At 50.6% G+C, this 16,451-nt stretch overlaps 6 protein-coding genes across 6 annotated transcripts; 3 read left to right on the top strand and 3 right to left on the bottom strand.

Moving 5' to 3' along the window:
* Positions 1–782: 782 nt before the first annotated feature.
* Positions 783–5,052, top strand: jhd1 ([Histone H3]-lysine-36 demethylase; the record flags this gene model as incomplete). The annotated part of the gene is made up of 2 exons (XM_002564804.1): positions 783–4,112; positions 4,174–5,052. The coding sequence occupies 2 exons, from the start codon at positions 783–785 to the stop codon at positions 5,050–5,052; spliced, it is 4,209 nt and encodes a 1,402-aa protein (XP_002564850.1).
* Positions 5,053–5,826: 774 nt separating this feature from the next.
* On the top strand, positions 5,827–6,620 carry N7525_005401 (uncharacterized protein; the record flags this gene model as incomplete). The annotated part of the gene is made up of 3 exons (XM_061213393.1): positions 5,827–5,865; positions 6,065–6,130; positions 6,189–6,620. 3 exons carry the CDS (start codon positions 5,827–5,829, stop codon positions 6,618–6,620), a joined length of 537 nt encoding a protein of 178 aa, XP_061070414.1.
* Positions 6,621–6,813: 193 nt separating this feature from the next.
* Positions 6,814–7,515, bottom strand: N7525_005400 (uncharacterized protein; the record flags this gene model as incomplete). The annotated part of the gene is made up of 3 exons (XM_061213392.1): positions 6,814–7,181; positions 7,231–7,299; positions 7,365–7,515. 3 exons carry the CDS (start codon positions 7,513–7,515, stop codon positions 6,814–6,816), a joined length of 588 nt encoding a protein of 195 aa, XP_061070413.1.
* A 1,309-nt stretch (positions 7,516–8,824) lies between these two features.
* Positions 8,825–10,713, top strand: N7525_005399 (uncharacterized protein; the record flags this gene model as incomplete). Its single annotated transcript, XM_002564808.2, has 2 exons — positions 8,825–9,842; positions 9,908–10,713. The coding sequence occupies 2 exons, from the start codon at positions 8,825–8,827 to the stop codon at positions 10,711–10,713; spliced, it is 1,824 nt and encodes a 607-aa protein (XP_002564854.2).
* Positions 10,714–11,076: 363 nt separating this feature from the next.
* abr2 (laccase abr2) lies at positions 11,077–13,087 on the bottom strand (the record flags this gene model as incomplete). The annotated part of the gene is made up of 6 exons (XM_061213391.1): positions 11,077–12,124; positions 12,175–12,297; positions 12,346–12,516; positions 12,566–12,736; positions 12,793–12,848; positions 12,896–13,087. The coding sequence occupies 6 exons, from the start codon at positions 13,085–13,087 to the stop codon at positions 11,077–11,079; spliced, it is 1,761 nt and encodes a 586-aa protein (XP_061070412.1).
* Positions 13,088–14,031: 944 nt separating this feature from the next.
* Positions 14,032–15,479, bottom strand: N7525_005397 (galactose oxidase precursor; the record flags this gene model as incomplete). The annotated part of the gene is made up of 2 exons (XM_061213390.1): positions 14,032–14,226; positions 14,283–15,479. The coding sequence occupies 2 exons, from the start codon at positions 15,477–15,479 to the stop codon at positions 14,032–14,034; spliced, it is 1,392 nt and encodes a 463-aa protein (XP_061070411.1).
* Between the last annotated feature and the right edge of the window lie 972 nt (positions 15,480–16,451).

The raw sequence follows: 16,451 nt of genomic DNA, 5'->3' as shown, positions 1-16,451 counted from the left end.
TATGTGACCAGGTCATGTGATTGCTATGGGTGTAGTGATCTGGCAACCGTTACCACGTGATTGTATTATCATGGTATCGGAGTGTATCATCAAGACGGACGCTCTCGGCGTCGCCAACTTCCTTTGGACTACAGAGAATTGAGCACCAGGGGGAAAACAACCAGGTAAACACAATCGCATGTTGTAACGAGAGCTTCTTGATCTTTATCTTTTATATATGCAATTCAGATCCCCTTTCTAGTAAAAGGGATAGCAGGACACAACGTAATATAGGAGCCCGCAGCTGTACCGTAACCTTCAGTTGCTACTACTCGACTCCCGCTTCCTCCTTCACCCCAACACCTCGCGCTCATCCGCTTTCCTCTCGCTTCCGGCGCTTCATCCATTCGCATAATTGTCACTTCCTATCCAGTTGACAGGAAACGATTCCTGGCTACTGGACCTCATTCGATTCCCTTCCCTACCTGCCCGCAGGTTGCGGCGCGACTCTCGGCGCCTTTGTCCTCCCGCCGCTCGATTCGAACCCCCTCAACTCTCCGCGAATACCGTCGACCACCTACTTCGCCCTCAATCTTTCATCAAATATCAATCGGATACTCGTCATCCGTCGTGCATATGCTCTTCTGCCAGGAATGACATTCCCTTCGCCTGCGCCGGCCTCTCGCTAGCCCGTGTGGTCCAGTATCCCCGCTTTGCACCCACCCACCGCAAGCGCATCTTTTCGCACCTTCGACCCTCCATCTTAAATTTTCTTTAATATACACTCTTATCGGGTTGCGAAAATGATGAGCGCAGCATCTTTCGCGAATCCCATCGGCGGCCGCCCGCCGCAGTACCGTACTCCGTCCCCTCCTCTACGCGCTGTCGAACCTATCACTCCATCCACAACCACCGATTTTCACACCTCTTGGGCCAGTCGCGGCCCTCCGCGAGCTGCCAGCCTTGATCGCGATCAGCGTCCTTCGAATCACAATCGACATGTCACCGCGGAAGGTGGTTCACACCAGCGATCGGGCCATGGCCGCTCAAGCTCGACTATCGACACACTTGCGACGATCGCCCTCGCGACAAGTCCTACCTTCGCATCGCTCCCTCCCAATCCCCCTTCCCCCGGCATTCGGTCCTCGATTCCCTTATTCCCATCCGACTCCGCAGACTCTGAACGACCGGCGAAGCGGGCACGGTCGGCGAGGAATTCGTCACCCTACCGCCCGCGCCCAGGAATGCTGACAGAAAACCCACAGCCGGCTGCGCTTGAGAGCATGACAACCGATGCAGAGCTTCTACTCAATCTCGCGCGCCCTACTAATTTCCACCCGGGCAACCACACTAAACGAGTCAGCATCGACGAGACCTACCACCACTACGCTGGCGACGCGATTCGTCAATCTCGAGTTGGCTTTGCTGCCGTTGGACATCCGGACCAGGGCGATGTCAAGATGAATCACAATTCTGAAGATATACCCCATTCCCGCATGCGCTCTCGATCTGATGGGTCAGCCTTCATATCCCGTCCTGCGATGCGTGGAATCCGCCCAACTACTAGCTCTGGCAATTTCCCACCAATTGTTTGGGAGGATGAACACGAAAGCAAAGCCTGGCATCCACCAGCTGATATGCCTCATTATACTACTTATGGGGTCCACCCTCCGGCCGATCCCAAGGAACCTCAATTCCCGCAGAATTCCCTACCCATTCCACCAAAAGTGGAAGAGGAAGAAGGTGACACCAATCAAGCAAGCTGTGGGGCATGTCATCTAGTTCGTATTCCAGTTGAGACCGAGGAACAGGACGAAGACACGTGGATCAGTTGCGATGGATGCAAACGATGGTTCCATATCGTTTGCGCTGGCTTCAAGAATGATCGGGAAGTTCGCACAGTTGACAAGTTTATCTGTCGGCGTTGCCGATCAGTTTATGGCCAAACAACTTTTGTACGCAAGTCCTCGCGCGCCCGGACAGCCATAGACTACGCAGGCCTGAACCAAGGCCTCGTCAAGGCTGCCACTGACTCATTGGAACATCACTATCTCGAGCCCATTCGACAAGGAAAAATCCGATTCCAACCTGAGAATTTCCCGCGAATGAAACCTGAGCTCGTCACAGCGGAATACTTCGAGCGAGGGAATGGGTGGACGGAGCCTATTGTGATACCTGCCTGCTGGAACTCGTGTGAGCCTGTCTCCTCAGAGAACCCAGACTTTGAATCTCTTGTACAGGAGGCTTCGTCTCAAGAGATGTTTGATGATCTTCTCGAGAACCACCCAGAACAACAGACCAATATTGAAGAAACAGTTGATTGTGGCCAAGACCTCTTAGGTATGGTCATTCCGCGGGGTCTCACTGTTCGTGCAGTAGCAGAGCTTTACGGACCCGAAGAAAGGGTTGAAGTGATCGATGTCAAGTCTCAGCAAGGAGAGGATAAGAGGTGGAACATGCAGAAATGGGCCGATTACTACGAAAGCAACGAGCCGGACAAGCCTGTCAGGAATGTTATCAGTTTGGAGGTATCGCAGAGCAAACTCGGCAGACTCATCCGGCGACCGAAGGTTGTACGTGACTTGGATCTGCAAGATGCTGTGTGGCCAGATGAACTGAAGGCAATTGGCGAATATCCCAAGGTTCAGTTCTATTGCCTGATGTCTGTCGCTGACTGCTATACCGACTTCCACATCGACTTTGGAGGATCTTCGGTGTACTACCATATCCTGAAGGGCAAGAAGACTTTCTTCTTCATTCCTCCCAAAGACAAGCACCTCAAGAAATATGAGGAGTGGTGCAACTCTCCCGCCCAGGACTCGATTTTCCTCGGGAACCAGACCAAGGAGTGCTACCGTGTGGATCTCTCCGAGGGAGACACCATGCTCATCCCGTCCGGCTGGATTCACGCAGTCTGGACTCCGGAAAATAGTTTGGTTATTGGTGGCAACTTCTTAACCAGATTGAACTACGGGATGCAAATCAAGATACTCAACATCGAAAAGGAGACCAAAGTTCCAAAGAAGTTCCGTTACCCTTTCTTCCAAAAGATTCAGTGGTACACGGCTCAAAAGTATCTGGAGGATGACCCCGTCCCGCAAAGTGTGATGGAGGCATTCATGCAGGATGAGAACTACCGTTTCCACCGTCAATATCCAATTTATTACGAGTTCGGAGAACGCGCCAACCGAGAACCTCCAGGTTCTCCCCATCACAATGCACGTTTTTATTCACAGGCGGAGTTGGAGGGCCTTCTTGAGTTAACCAAGTATTTGCTACGGACTGCACTCATTGCGGGTGGCTATACCGTCGATGGAGTCGTCTCCATGGACGTTCGAAACGCGGTCAGACGCTCCATCCCCAAAGGCACAGGGGATCCGGTGGACATGATCAGAAAATTCGGAATTTGGGTCGCCTGGAAGCGTGGTAACGAAAAGGCACCACTCTGGACTCGACCTGGCGTCGTCGAAAGCAATCCCAAGGTTTCTATTACAGACAAAAAGCCCGCAGGACGACCTAGCCGTCGATCCGAACGCAACGTTGATAACCAACGCACCTATGCCGAAAGACAAGCGGTCCAATGGCCTTCAGAAGAGGCCCCTGAGACTCCGAATCCCTCAGCCAGCAGTCTTGTTTATGCGCAGTCTGACGGAAGTGCAACACCGGCGCCATTCAGTATTGCTCCGGAAACGAGTCTCAAAGATATCGCCACACCCAAGCCTCGGACTGTCCAACGAACGTCAGGTCTTGGTCCCAAGCGCGTTGCATGTGATGCCTGTCGCAAACGACGCATTCGATGCCGACACAAAGATGAACCCGGTGATCTCGTGCTCAACGGGCAAGCCGCAGTCAATGCCTTCACACCTGGCTCTGGGGTGAGCACGCCGTCCTCCCTGGCCCAGGATGCTGTGTCTGCTTTGAATTCTTTGGCAGCGATTGCATCGCAATCTGGGTACCAAAACAATGGGCATCTTGTTGACTTGGATCGATTCGAGAGCTCAGCGAGATTCCAATCCGCGGTCATGGGCAACTCAACAATAGCCGCCAATCGGCTCGTTGATGTCAGCCCCGATGGAGCTAATGGAGGGAAAAAGGGCCGCAGCAAGGCGTGCGATGATTGCCGGAAGAGCAAGGTTCGTAGTACCCCCAAAGACGCTTCTTTTGCTTGTTTTACTGTTTCTGACCCGAAACCAGCGCCGTTGCATCCACGATGAGTACGGTCGGATAGATCCGATCAAGGCTCAGGAGCGCTCCAAACCTCGTGCGAATGCTTCCGCCAAACGAGCACGCCCTGCTGAAGAGGATGATATGCCTTCCACAGCCAAGAAAGCGAAGCAGGAGAGCACATCGCCCATGACACAACCTGCGGTATTCTTCGATTATGATGGCGATGAACTGATGGCGCAAGACGACGTGATGGATGCCTATGATCATGTGCCTTTCAGTCAAATTGACCCAGGTAAGCATTTGCCTGAGGCAGATCAGGCACCTCAAAAGCAAGTTCTGTACGCATCACCACCTGCACTCCAGGCCGAGTCTGTGGATGCAAAAGAAATAAAAACAGTGTCTGTGTCTTCCTCGAAGCCAAACACCTCCTTGGTCTCACCGCCTACGTCGCTGGCCGACGAGATGGATGGGGCCCAAGAGGGAGATGCCGTACAGTCTGTGGAAGGGGAAGTGTCAACTGCTCTCCACACGCCCAACTCCAGTTCTCGGCATTCGTCTCGCCAACCTCGACACGTCGATCGGTTCGCGCCCGATGCAACTACAGCCCGGGCCCCGAAACAATCGGTGCGAGCCACGTCTTCGACCATCGGGGCACGCAAGACCACTCCTGTTCCAGCGTCGACAAGAAAGCCTTCATCACGTCCCTCATCTTCACACGCGAAGAAGAGCTCTCCGATGTATGAAAAGCACTTCCATCGTCACGCCCCTACATCACTATCTCCGCGTCAGCACAAGCATAGTCAGCACGTCATTGGAGATGAAGATGCAGACGAGGAAAGCCTTCGTTTGATACGAGAGCTCCAGGAACAAGAATTTAGTCTGCGGAAACGATCAACAAGGGTTTAGCTTCGCAGAAGGCTTGGAGGCTTGGACTGGTACAGATGAGAGATGTAGAATGGGTCCTGCTTTATGTTTTTGTTATTCGGGATATCAATTTATCAAGGGTTCAGGATGGGAGATCCGGTGTTTTCTTTTCTTCTTTTTCGATAATCACGTTTTCATGTTATTTCTGGCGTTTTCTGGGTCTGGGAGAACTAGGGAGTTTTCTTTTGGCTTCTTGATATCAATTGTCGTCTGCATCAGGTTCTTTTGTCAATTTGCTCTGCCTTGCTTTTTCCTCCAGGTTTCAACTTTTTTTCCCTCTCTAGTTTCTTTATTCTTTATTCTTTATTCGATTTTATTCCCCTGTGGATCTTCGTTTTATGCCGGGGCCTCTTCACAACCAATACACCTTGCTTGATAATCGTCTGTTGGGCTTTCTCTCTCCCTTCGGCTGCGCACAGCAATGAGGTGTCTTCTGCAAGTCTCATATATGTACTTCTTTCTTTCATTCGTCTGACACAATCTGCGTGGTTTGCCCTCATGCATATATCAGCAATAGGGCTATTTAACTCTCTTCAATCTACGTTCTTTTATATGTTCGACGTCTAGAAAAAATACTAGGACTAGGATTGAGTAGAAAATACGGGGGAAAATGAAATAGTAGTAATTCTTGTAGAATCCTTGCTCGTACCGAAATAATAATGCGGTGCTGAAATTGATGCCTGGATTTGAAGCTTGGATTTGGCTTGGACCTTCCTCCCTCTCTTCTTTATTTCCTTCTCTCTCTCGCGCAACACCATGTCTTCTGAGTTTGCTAAAGAGCGAAGGAGAAAGGCTGTAAGTCATATATTTGTACGGGATCTACCTCATGATACATCCAATGATGGACATGGATCATGTACCCCGATGGATTTCATCCCATCCCAGTTCGTCTCATCATCGATTGACTTATTATACTATCACCTCGATTCTTTCGAGGCCGCCCTGGCCGACAAGTTCTCATTTACGATAGCATAAGCACGCTAACTATAAGTAGGAGGAAAAACAACGGCGGCGTGACCGTGACGAAGAATACCGGGCCTTTATGGCTGACTTTCGGAGGGTATAAGATTCCAAGGTTCTTATTCCCTTAATAAAGCTGTTACTAATTAAGATTACAGCGCGCGTTCGAACTCCAACGGCGCTCAGCGTCGCCGGCGCGGGCTAGCCAAGCCTCCCCGCGCCAGAGGTCTCCCTGGCCCGAACCGCCGCGCCCACGTTCCCCCCGCGCCGCCACCCTCCAAGAAAGGGCCCGACAAGACTCCAGGGCCGCGCAGCTCGCCGAGAGGGGCCTGCCTGTCAACACACCATCAGGCCCCTCTAGGCGGGGAATCGTCCCTTCCCGGCAGGCCCCGTTTGCTGCCAACCGTACGCCGCCGCCAGCCAACAAGAACCAGGCGCGTACGTCACCTCGAGTCAAGGAGGAGCCACCTCGAGTCAAGGAGGAGCCACCTCGAGTTAAGGAAGAGCCCAGCAGCCCACCTCAGCGTCCCGAGGCCGCCGTCCTCCCCCCAGAAAAGTCACCCGAGAATTTGAAAAAATTTGAAAAATAAAAAAAAATCTTGACACGGCATGATACCACGGAGTTCTTTATTTTCTTTTATTAACTAATACCGCTATGTATCCCGATGTCCTTACCAACGTCTATTATCATCATCAAATTCTATCATCCTTGAGAGGAACATTACAAGAAACATCGTTCAAATGTCCTGACATTCTTTCCCAGCTCTTTTGACTTATCAATGGCTAGTTCAGAACAGATTCCGTTGCCGGCTCAGCAGTCCGCAGCACTACCGGTATAGTATCCGTCATGGCCTCAGCCGAGCTACTCCAAAGCAGAGAGTACAAGCCGTCCGTAGCAGTTGGTTTCGCGTAAAAGTTGGCCCCGCTCACGGTGACGAGGACATAGCCCCCATACGTGGACCAGACGTTGCTGTGCTTGGTTGTGTCCAACTTCCCCGTAGCAGGTACGGCGGTGAATGAGACTGGATTGGAGTCCGTGTCGCCTTGGTCTAGACACAGCATATTGGTATTGGTCGACAGGGTGGTGAAGCCCTCGTTGGAACGAGAGCTAGAACTAGGATGGGCAACCCAAGTATTTTCAGCGGCGGTGACTGGATTCTTGTGAGTTTCATATAGCAAGTAGGGATCTTGGGTTCTTACAGTTGATTGGGGTCATTGCGGCCATTGTGGTGGTGTCTACTTTGGATGCATCCGCAACTTCGGCACTGCCTGTTGTAAAGGTGAGGTGGATGAGTCAATACTGTTGTGCTGGGGGCTTGAGAGGGCTGAGATACCATTCCTGTAGAAGATGGGTAGTCCGCTAATGCCTGGGCCATAGGCATACAGCTTGAATGAATCGGTTGGCCTTGACTGCCGCTTTTCAAATGGGTGCGCAGAGCAGACTAGCCCAAAGACTAGAAGGGGAAGAATAGATAGAGATAGCATTGTGCAATGAATAGGTCATACAATAGGTTGGAACAGTGTGTGCATGGTAGTGAGATCAGGATGAAGCAAGACTTATAGCCCTGAAACGGAAAGAGTCATGAGGATATAGTCGATGAGACGGCAATTGATGTAATCAGAATCAGGCAGCGCACTAGGGGCTATCCAATGACATGTGTAGTGTTGATTAATTCTTCTCTCTACTTCCCAAGACTGTGGTCCAAGCCTCCTTTTGTGATTTGGACTGACACGAGCTGACGATGATACGTAATTTGCAGCTCCATTCCCGAGATCGTGGTAAAAGAGAAACATTCCTTGTCATCATCTGTGTTCCATGTCGAAATCCAGATCCTGGCCATTACAACCCCAATGGTCAGATCAATGATCAACTCACCATACATGGAAGACTCTCGCAACGATCGACAATCCCGGACAAAGCAGCTGATACCTCAAAAAAGTAAACATCAAAGTATGCGAGATCCCAAAATTAATTTCCGAGCCATGCTGACTCTCGTATACACTAAGGCTGAAACTGGTTACACCGAGACAGCATAACCCCAGTCCAAGCCCTACACGCCAATCTTACTACGATCGAAACTAGAGAATGACGTCCCAGATGTTCAATTTCCGTCATTAACTCTATTTGTAAGCGTTATCTTTGTTGATTTGAGACACACAGTCCTAGTTACATGGGATATCCAGGCTCTCCATTCATGGTACTATCACGAGAGAACAGACAGTAGAGAACAGTCTGCGGACTAAAAACGGCCAATACGCACTTCTCTGACTAGGCAGCCCATCGTCCAGCTGCTGAGCAGGCCCCCAAGCTGATGAAATGACGAACGGTCCCAAGCGTGGATACGGGGCGCCTTGATCTTACTATCCCACTATCCACTAACGCATAGCCTCAACACCCGAGCTAGGCGATGACGTTGATGCTTCGCCATAGCCCTTTGTCTGCTGCGTCGTCTCGTGCATGACAAGATCATGTTTCGCACGGCATCTCCGGTAGGGATGCCCGGTATATCCTTGTTAGGAGGTACGAATGCAGGACACCTCGTGAAAAGAGACATGGCGTTCTTGGTCCTGGTCGTACATCCACGTGTTGTGCTGTACGATTCCAATACATATGATAGTGGCATAAATAGAGGTCAATTTTCTTAGTCGTGTATCAGCAGCAAGCCTCGTACGTTCTCTTATACTCAAAGTTTTGCTTTCTCAATCGCTTCTGGATGCGTCGAAATAGAGCTATACTCGTGACCCAAAGAAGGCTAAGCATTATAAGTGCCCTGCCTGGGTAGAATTCACAACTATGAAACTCCAATCTCTTCTCCTCCTGGCATATAGCCTGAGTGCTTCTGTCGCAGTCATTTCACAAAATCCAGTCAATTCAGTGAATGTCCCGTCGCAAACCCGGCACATAACAATGAAGACAACGCACACGACAGTCGGTACCAAAACCAAGACCACCGCCAACATAAAGCACACGAAAACCACCACCAAGACCAACAAGCCAACCGGAAGACCCTGTGCGGGCAACACGCCCCGAACAGGGTCCCAGTGGTGCCAATTTAATGTCGACACCGACTACACGAAGATAGTACCAAACACAGGCGAAACACGGGAGTACTGGCTCAACGTCGAAGAACTAGTAGCAGCACCCGATGGGTTCAGCAGGCCAGTAATGGCCATGAACGGCACAATCCCTGGCCCAACGATCTTCGCAGACTGGGGCGACTGGGTCGTGATCCACGTCACAAACAACCTACACAACTCCCAGAATGGGACAGGCATCCACTGGCACGGAATCAGACAGAACCACACGAACGGCAACGACGGCGTGGTCTCTATCACGCAATGTCCCACCGCACCAGGCTCGACCATAACATACAAATGGCGTGCCGAGCAGTACGGTTCGTCGTGGTACCATTCACACATTGGACTACAGGCGTGGGAGGGTGTGTTTGGCGGGATTGTGATCAACGGCCCTGCTACGGCGAACTACGAGGTCGATAAGGGCAGTCTGTTCCTGACGGATTGGTCCCATCGCACTGTTGATCAGCTGTACTCGGAGGCTCAGACGGTTGGTCCCCCGACGTTAGATACGGGCTTGATTAACGGGACCAATGTCTTTGGTAATGGGACCAATTCTACCGGACAGCGGTTCCAGATGAAGGTTGATCAGGGGTCTTCGTATCGGCTGAGGATTGTTAATTCGGCTGTTGATACGCACTGGAAGTTCATGATTGATAATCATACGCTTACTGTTATTGCGGCGGACTTTGTGCCTATCAGGCCTTATACGGCTAATTATATCGATATCGGGATGGGTATGTGATGTTTCGCTTTGATATCAAACTCCTCGAAAGCCAACAACTAACAAAAGCACCCACAGGCCAACGCTACGATGTGATTGTAACGGCAAATCAACGCCAAATCTCCGACTCATTCTGGATCCGCGCAATCCCGCAAGAAGCATGCTCAGAAAACGCAAACCCAGACAACATAAGAGGGATCCTCTACTATGGGAACCGACCCGGTACGCCCACTACAAGACCGTACACCTTCCCAGACGAATGTATCGACGAACCTGCCTCCAAAATAGTCCCCCGAGTTTCGAAAACAGTCTCAGCCGCAGAATGGAATAACCTAACCGATGTCACACTGCGCCGGAACAATGCCAACCTATTTCGCTGGTACCTCAACAGCACAACGATGCAAGTTCTATGGGAAGAACCCACGTTACTACAGCTCTTCAACAACGAAAACACGCCCAACTTCACAACGTCGAGCGGAGTCATTGAGCTGCCGCGGGCGAACGAGTGGGTATACCTTATGATCAACACTAGCTTTCCAATCTCGCATCCTATCCATTTACACGGACATGATTTCTTTGTGCTGGCGCAGGGGTCGAATCCGTGGAATGGGAGTGTTGTGACTAATAACCCGCCGCGGAGGGATACGGCGATGTTGAATGGGAATGGGTTCTTGCTGATCGCGTTTGAGACGGATAATCCCGGGGCGTGGCTTATGCATTGTCATATCGGGTGGCATACGGACGAGGGCTTTGCGTTGCAGTTTTTGGAGAGGGAGAGTGAGATCGAGCCATTGATTGATCGGAAGGCGCTTGGGGATAATTGTGCTTCTTGGAATGCTTATGATAGGGCTTTTGATATTGACCAGGAGGATTCGGGGGCTTAGGAATATGGGTTTATGGTTCTAGATGGGGTTGATCTTTGTATACATGTTGGTGAGCTTCGTATTTTGTACATGTAGGTAGACGGGCATGGCCTCTAGACCGTCTTCCCGCCATGTTGCGCTGTTATATTAGTTGAGTCATACCTTACTGCCCATAGATAGTTCTACCAGCTACACAAGTACATGTGTACTTTGTTTCCTCTTTCATTTCTTGGCCTTTCCTTTCCGCTTTAATGATCAGGCCTTGTCGCTTTCTGAAAGCAGGTTGAACGGTATCAGAGTATTATATTTGATGAGCAAAATAGGAAACGAGAATAACACGTATAAAAGACAGGATATGAAATCGTATGATACAAGTCAAGGAATCTATCGATGGTGGGCAGGAACTTCAGGCCAGGCATCGACACCGTCAAGCAAGACCATGCCCATCCCCGACATGAGGTGGGTCTCCATATGGCAATGCAAGAGGAATGGCCCTGGGTTCACAACCTGGTAGCGAATAGCAATCCAGGCCTCTCCGTTCGGCGCCGTCACAAAGGTGTCGCGATACACAGGCGTTTCGAAGAAGCTGTCCGGGCTGCTCTGTTTTGCTTCTGCGATAGAACCCCATGTGAATTTTCCCATTGCACTACCAATCAAGAATGCCTTGTTGGAATGCTTGTGCATTGGGTGTGGTGGCTGCAGCTTGGTTGGCTCGGGGATAGCAAGCTGGAACACAATGTCCACCCACGTGCCATTCAGTGTCTCAATCTTGAGGGCAGAATCCAGGCCGGGTGCTTTGGGGTTGAGAATCGCTGGTTCCATCTGGTTCAGGTTGGCTGGTAGGAAGGTTGTTCCATCCAGAGTCCATTCCCAGGATGAGTTGATCCGTCCAAGAGTTAGGAGATGGAAATCATCGCTATGCTCCGCAGGTAGGATGGGAGGATATGGCGGCAGGTTAGTTGTGTCCAGGTCGATCACAGAGGCTGTGGTGTTGCTACCACCGTAATCGATGTATGCTGTTGATTCCCGCTTATTTTTCTCGCCGCCCTTGTAAGCTAGAGTGGCGTAACCAGAAATAACCTGGTTGTCATGACCAGCAACGCGGATGGTGTAGCTTCCAGGCTCCTTGTCCAACTTGATCATCGCAGAGTAACGCTCTCCATTGTAAATAGAGACTTGATGGGCGAGCTGGGGCTCAATGTAATGTCCATCCACCTCGTAGATGTACATCGGGTGCTCATCAATGGAGAAAATCAATGATTTGAGACTTGCTGCACTGACAAAGTTGAAACTGGCCCATCGATCGGTAGGCGTCACTTCAAAGACTGACCTCGGACCCTCACTGGGAATACATCCAGAGTTCAAGCCCTCAGGAAGCTTCTCTGGGTGGTGCTCCCAGTCACCCTGAAGAACCGGCATGAATGGATGGCATCTGGTGGGTGTTAGTGGCTTCCAACCCAGTGGAGCAAAGGATGGACTCACCCCTTATCCGATAAAGGCTCAGTTATGACTGCTCTGACCTTAGCCGGCTGGAGATTTGTCAGATACTCAGGGTCTTTGCAGTATACAGAGCCTGCGCCATCGATGAGAATGCTATCCGAGCAACTGGTAACTGTAAGCGTCGCCCTTTAACTATCATATTTGGGCCCTTACAAGATATCATAGCCTGTGTCTCTAAGAGCATCCATATACTCATTGGCCGGCAGGTGGTCCCAGTCAGACATCATGACCAACTGGGAATCATGAGCGGCTTTGGTCATGGCCGCAATATCGGCAGGGTCATCAGAGATCATTGAGAAAGGCGATTCTCGGTCGGCAGACGGACTAATTCTCTTATTAGAGCCGCAAGAAAGACAGTGTTCTGCATACTCACCGAATACGAATGCCACCGTAGAGACCGTCCATTATTCTGTCTTTGTCGTGGGCATGGTACCAGTATGTACCATAAGTCGTTGCTTTCCACTGGTACCGATATTTGTCACCAGGCTTGATAGCCCATTGCGTTAGACCTGATACTCCGTCCGCCCATGGGGTGTTCATTTGCCTGGAGTAGTTCAGTTTGGTGCAATTCTCTGGGAGTAGTATTGCCGGAGGTCTTACTCAATGCCATGGAAATGGACCGATGTATTGAAGGGCAAGTTGTTGGTCACATCTATCTATTTTTCTTAGTATGAATCGAGGGGGAACGGAGGATCAGACTCACTGTGACTTCGTCTCCTTCATCCATAATCAATGGTGGGCCTGGGAAACGATCATTCACAAAGATCATCTCTCTTTCATGTCCGTTGGGTGAGCCCCTCTGCCAGGTGAGGTCGAGATCATAATGAACCTTAGCTGCCCGGCTAAGGGCAGCAGCGCTCATCAAAGTCAGAAACAGCGACTTCGTAAGTGTCATCTTTTTCGAATGGGTGGGTGTGAACTGGGTATTGAAGCGAATGATTTTTCCCATTAAAGTCGCGTCTATAACGTCCCTGTCAGTCTTATAACCAGACTGCGTTAAACTCCTGCATACCTGCGAAGCCCCCAATCCTCGCATTCCTCCCGTGTTGAAAACAGCAGGCCCTTGCATTAGACATTGTTGCCAACCACAAGGACTTGATTTCGGTCTCGATTCCGGTGCATGACACTGATCGTATTCAATCAATTTCCACAAATAGTCATACCCGGGCTGTAATAGTTGTATGACTGAGATCCAGAACTTTTATTTAGTCTTGAATGGAACGGCGGTCGAAGAGGTCATGGTTATTCCTGAGGTCGCTGCCAATAGCTCATGGAACCAAAGGGATCAGAATGTGCCAATAAGCATAAATCTAGCTTTTACGAAGTATTTGTTTTTTTACTGAAAGCAACCAAGAAGTAGTAACAGGTATCTGGCTGTGTAAACAGACGTACGTGTACGTCAAATCCCCGTTTCCGGGAAATATCGATGCCTTAATTCCTGATTTTGGCCTTGGTGCCTGAATGCCGTGTCCGGGGGCCCGCGCCCCCGACGATGACGATGCCACATCTCCCACCCCTCGCGGGGGCCTCTTCACCGATCCCCCTGGGGGAGGGGGTCTATCTCGACACAATAATCTACCAAATTTACCCTAAATCAAGCCTGTTTGCATTGCTGAGCATAGTAAATAGCAAGATCTACATCATAGGTAATCGTCTCGGTTGTTCTTCTACTCATTCTGAATGGTACATCTTTCATGCTATCATACTATGCACTGGTGGTTGACGTATAACTAGTACTCAAAACATGCGTGTTCAGAACAAAATGAATAATACAGGAGCCGGCGACGCGAAGCAAGCTCCACACATACGGCACGCTCAAGCCAAGGTATCAGAAAGTTATTAACCCTGAGCCACGAGAGGCGCCTGCGCTGGGTTCCAGAATTTGCGAGCAGCCGCAAATATCATGTCAACCATTCCCTGGACCTGCTCACCACTAGCAGCCATATCGTAGTCTTTCTTGTGCTCCACTTCCTTCTCCTCCTCTTCAGTGAAATAGCTCAAGGGGAAGTCCAATTCGACTTTGACGGTCGCAGCCTTGCTAGAACGCCAGCGGAGTTCATGACGAAAAGCATGTAGTATCCGGGGAGAACAACACCGGGGTCCGGATAGATCTGGGCTGTGCAATATCTGTAACCGTCCTGGTCATCCTCACACGTGTGCTCAAGGGGCACGCGTCTCTGGTCGGTGTTGACAGTGTGCGAGACAGTTCCGAGACGGACCAGAGATGAGTTCTTGATATCAGCGTCCGCGAAGAAACGAAGTGTTTTGCCCACGGTGACCTTGCTGCTTTTGTTCTTCACGATGGGAGTCTTAGGCCGGATTGCTTCCGTTCCGTTCTTGTTGTATAGGTATGGGGGCCGGAAGATCTCGGCGTCGTAGTGGTTGACGGTGCAGTTACCACAGAGACCGCCACCTCCGTTGAGCACTGTAGCGTCAGGGAGGAGAATTGAGAGACTGTGGTAGACACGGACGACGTTGTTCTTCTGTAGGGGAACGAAAATGTCTCTGTCCGGGTAGTAAATCTCCGGGGTCAACTGGATATCCCTGTCGGCTTCATTCAATGGCTGGCCCCAGATCTCGCCGCCAGCGATGAAGACAGATCCATCAGGGAGAACGACAGACGTGTGGAAGACACGCTGATAGAACATGCCGCCAGGGTGGTTCTCGCTCTTACTTCCATTCAAACCGGCTAGCACCACCTTGGCCTTCTTGTAGGGCTCATCGATGGTGATGATGTGGGCATTTCTGGTACCGAAGGATCCATCGTAGCGCTCCTGGCCTCCGAAGGTGAGGATCTTACCATGAACGGCATCGAACATAACGTTATTCCCAGACATTGAGTGTTGGTCGTCAAGGCGATAACCGGCAGGCACATGACTGCCTCCCCTTGTACGAGTGTTCAACCAGTGCATCTCGAAGCTGGGACCGACATGGAAGACACTGCCGTTCTTCCAGCCGAACAGCCATGCATGATTATCGGCCCGAAGCGGTCTGTCATCAGTTTCGATGAGCTCACGATGGATATTGTAGAGTCTCTTCCAGGTTCGTTTCCAGGGATTGTAGAGCTCGCCGTCCTTAGGGTTATTCGGCCCTCCGCTCCACGAACCACCAATGGCAAAGATCCGCCCATCGGAGAGGGTAGTAGTGGAATGGTATCCACGGTGGAGCACCATGCTCTCACCGCGCTGCCAGCCAGTGCCGTCGAAGATACTGGTCTTGTCCGAGTCGGCTCCACCAAACACGACAATTCGTCCGTCAAAGTCCATAGAGATTCCAGGACAGAACATATCGTGCTCATTGTTGGCAACACTGGCCTGGTAAATATCCTCCTTGATAGGATCCAGGTAGTCGTGAATGTTTGGCCACCAGGGGAAGCAAAGAATTGATCGTCAGCCCAAGCGGACCAGAGGATGATATCACCGTTGTCCGCACGGTTAATTGCAGTATGGGCTCCTGCTACGGGCACAATGGGCAAGTCGAGTGTGAAGCGTCAAGAGCTCAAAACTCGTCAGCAAGCTCATGCTGTTTGCGTTGTAGAGGATGAATTTGGAGTGCTCCCATCTGTGAGCTCCTGGACACGCCGTCATTGAGGGTAAAAATACCGTATAAGGAATATCCGGGATCCGAGCGGTGGTTGAGACCAAGGACAAGAAGCAGCCCGGTCCTTGTCACGGGGCCAGATGCGAGAATAACGGGCTTAAGGGCGGATTTCGACAATCTTGGCTCTTTTTTTTGACCGGCCACGTGTGATTATTTTAGAACTGGGTGAAGGCCGTTATGACATTGCCAATTCTCAGGCTCTTCCGGGTTGCCGCGCTCCTGTCAACGCTGAAGGCTCAAGCTGATACAACACTATAGCACTTTAACCGTGATCTGATACAGTTGTATCCAATCAAACCCGGAGGGGCCAGGTCTACGGCCGTATCTACTCGCTATGGTTGCCAAATTGTCGTGGGCGGTCTCTGTTTCCACCAACTCTACAGATCCGCCCTTCCTACGGCAATCTAACCGCTAGTGCGGCATATTAGATTTTGTCTGTCGTATACTTTGTAATAAGTATTTTGTACGTCTGAATACACTAGCATTACACCAACTCCCTGTATAAGTTCAAAAGTAGAGGCCAATTCTCGCGTGTAGAACCCCTGAAGATTACATTTTAACGATATGTGTATGGACTTTATGGCGGAGCAACATGAGACTGAAAGGTATTTGTTTGCTTCTGAAGTCAATATGTACATGTGTAGTTACCATAGTAATTT

Source organism: Penicillium rubens (assembly GCF_028828025.1).
Source record: "Penicillium rubens strain IBT 27055 chromosome Unknown utg000002l_segment0_segment0, whole genome shotgun sequence".
Taxonomy (NCBI): Eukaryota; Fungi; Ascomycota; class Eurotiomycetes; order Eurotiales; family Aspergillaceae; genus Penicillium; species Penicillium rubens.
The sequence above is the reverse complement of the archived record's forward strand: the minus strand, read 5'-3'. Positions and strand labels throughout refer to the sequence as shown.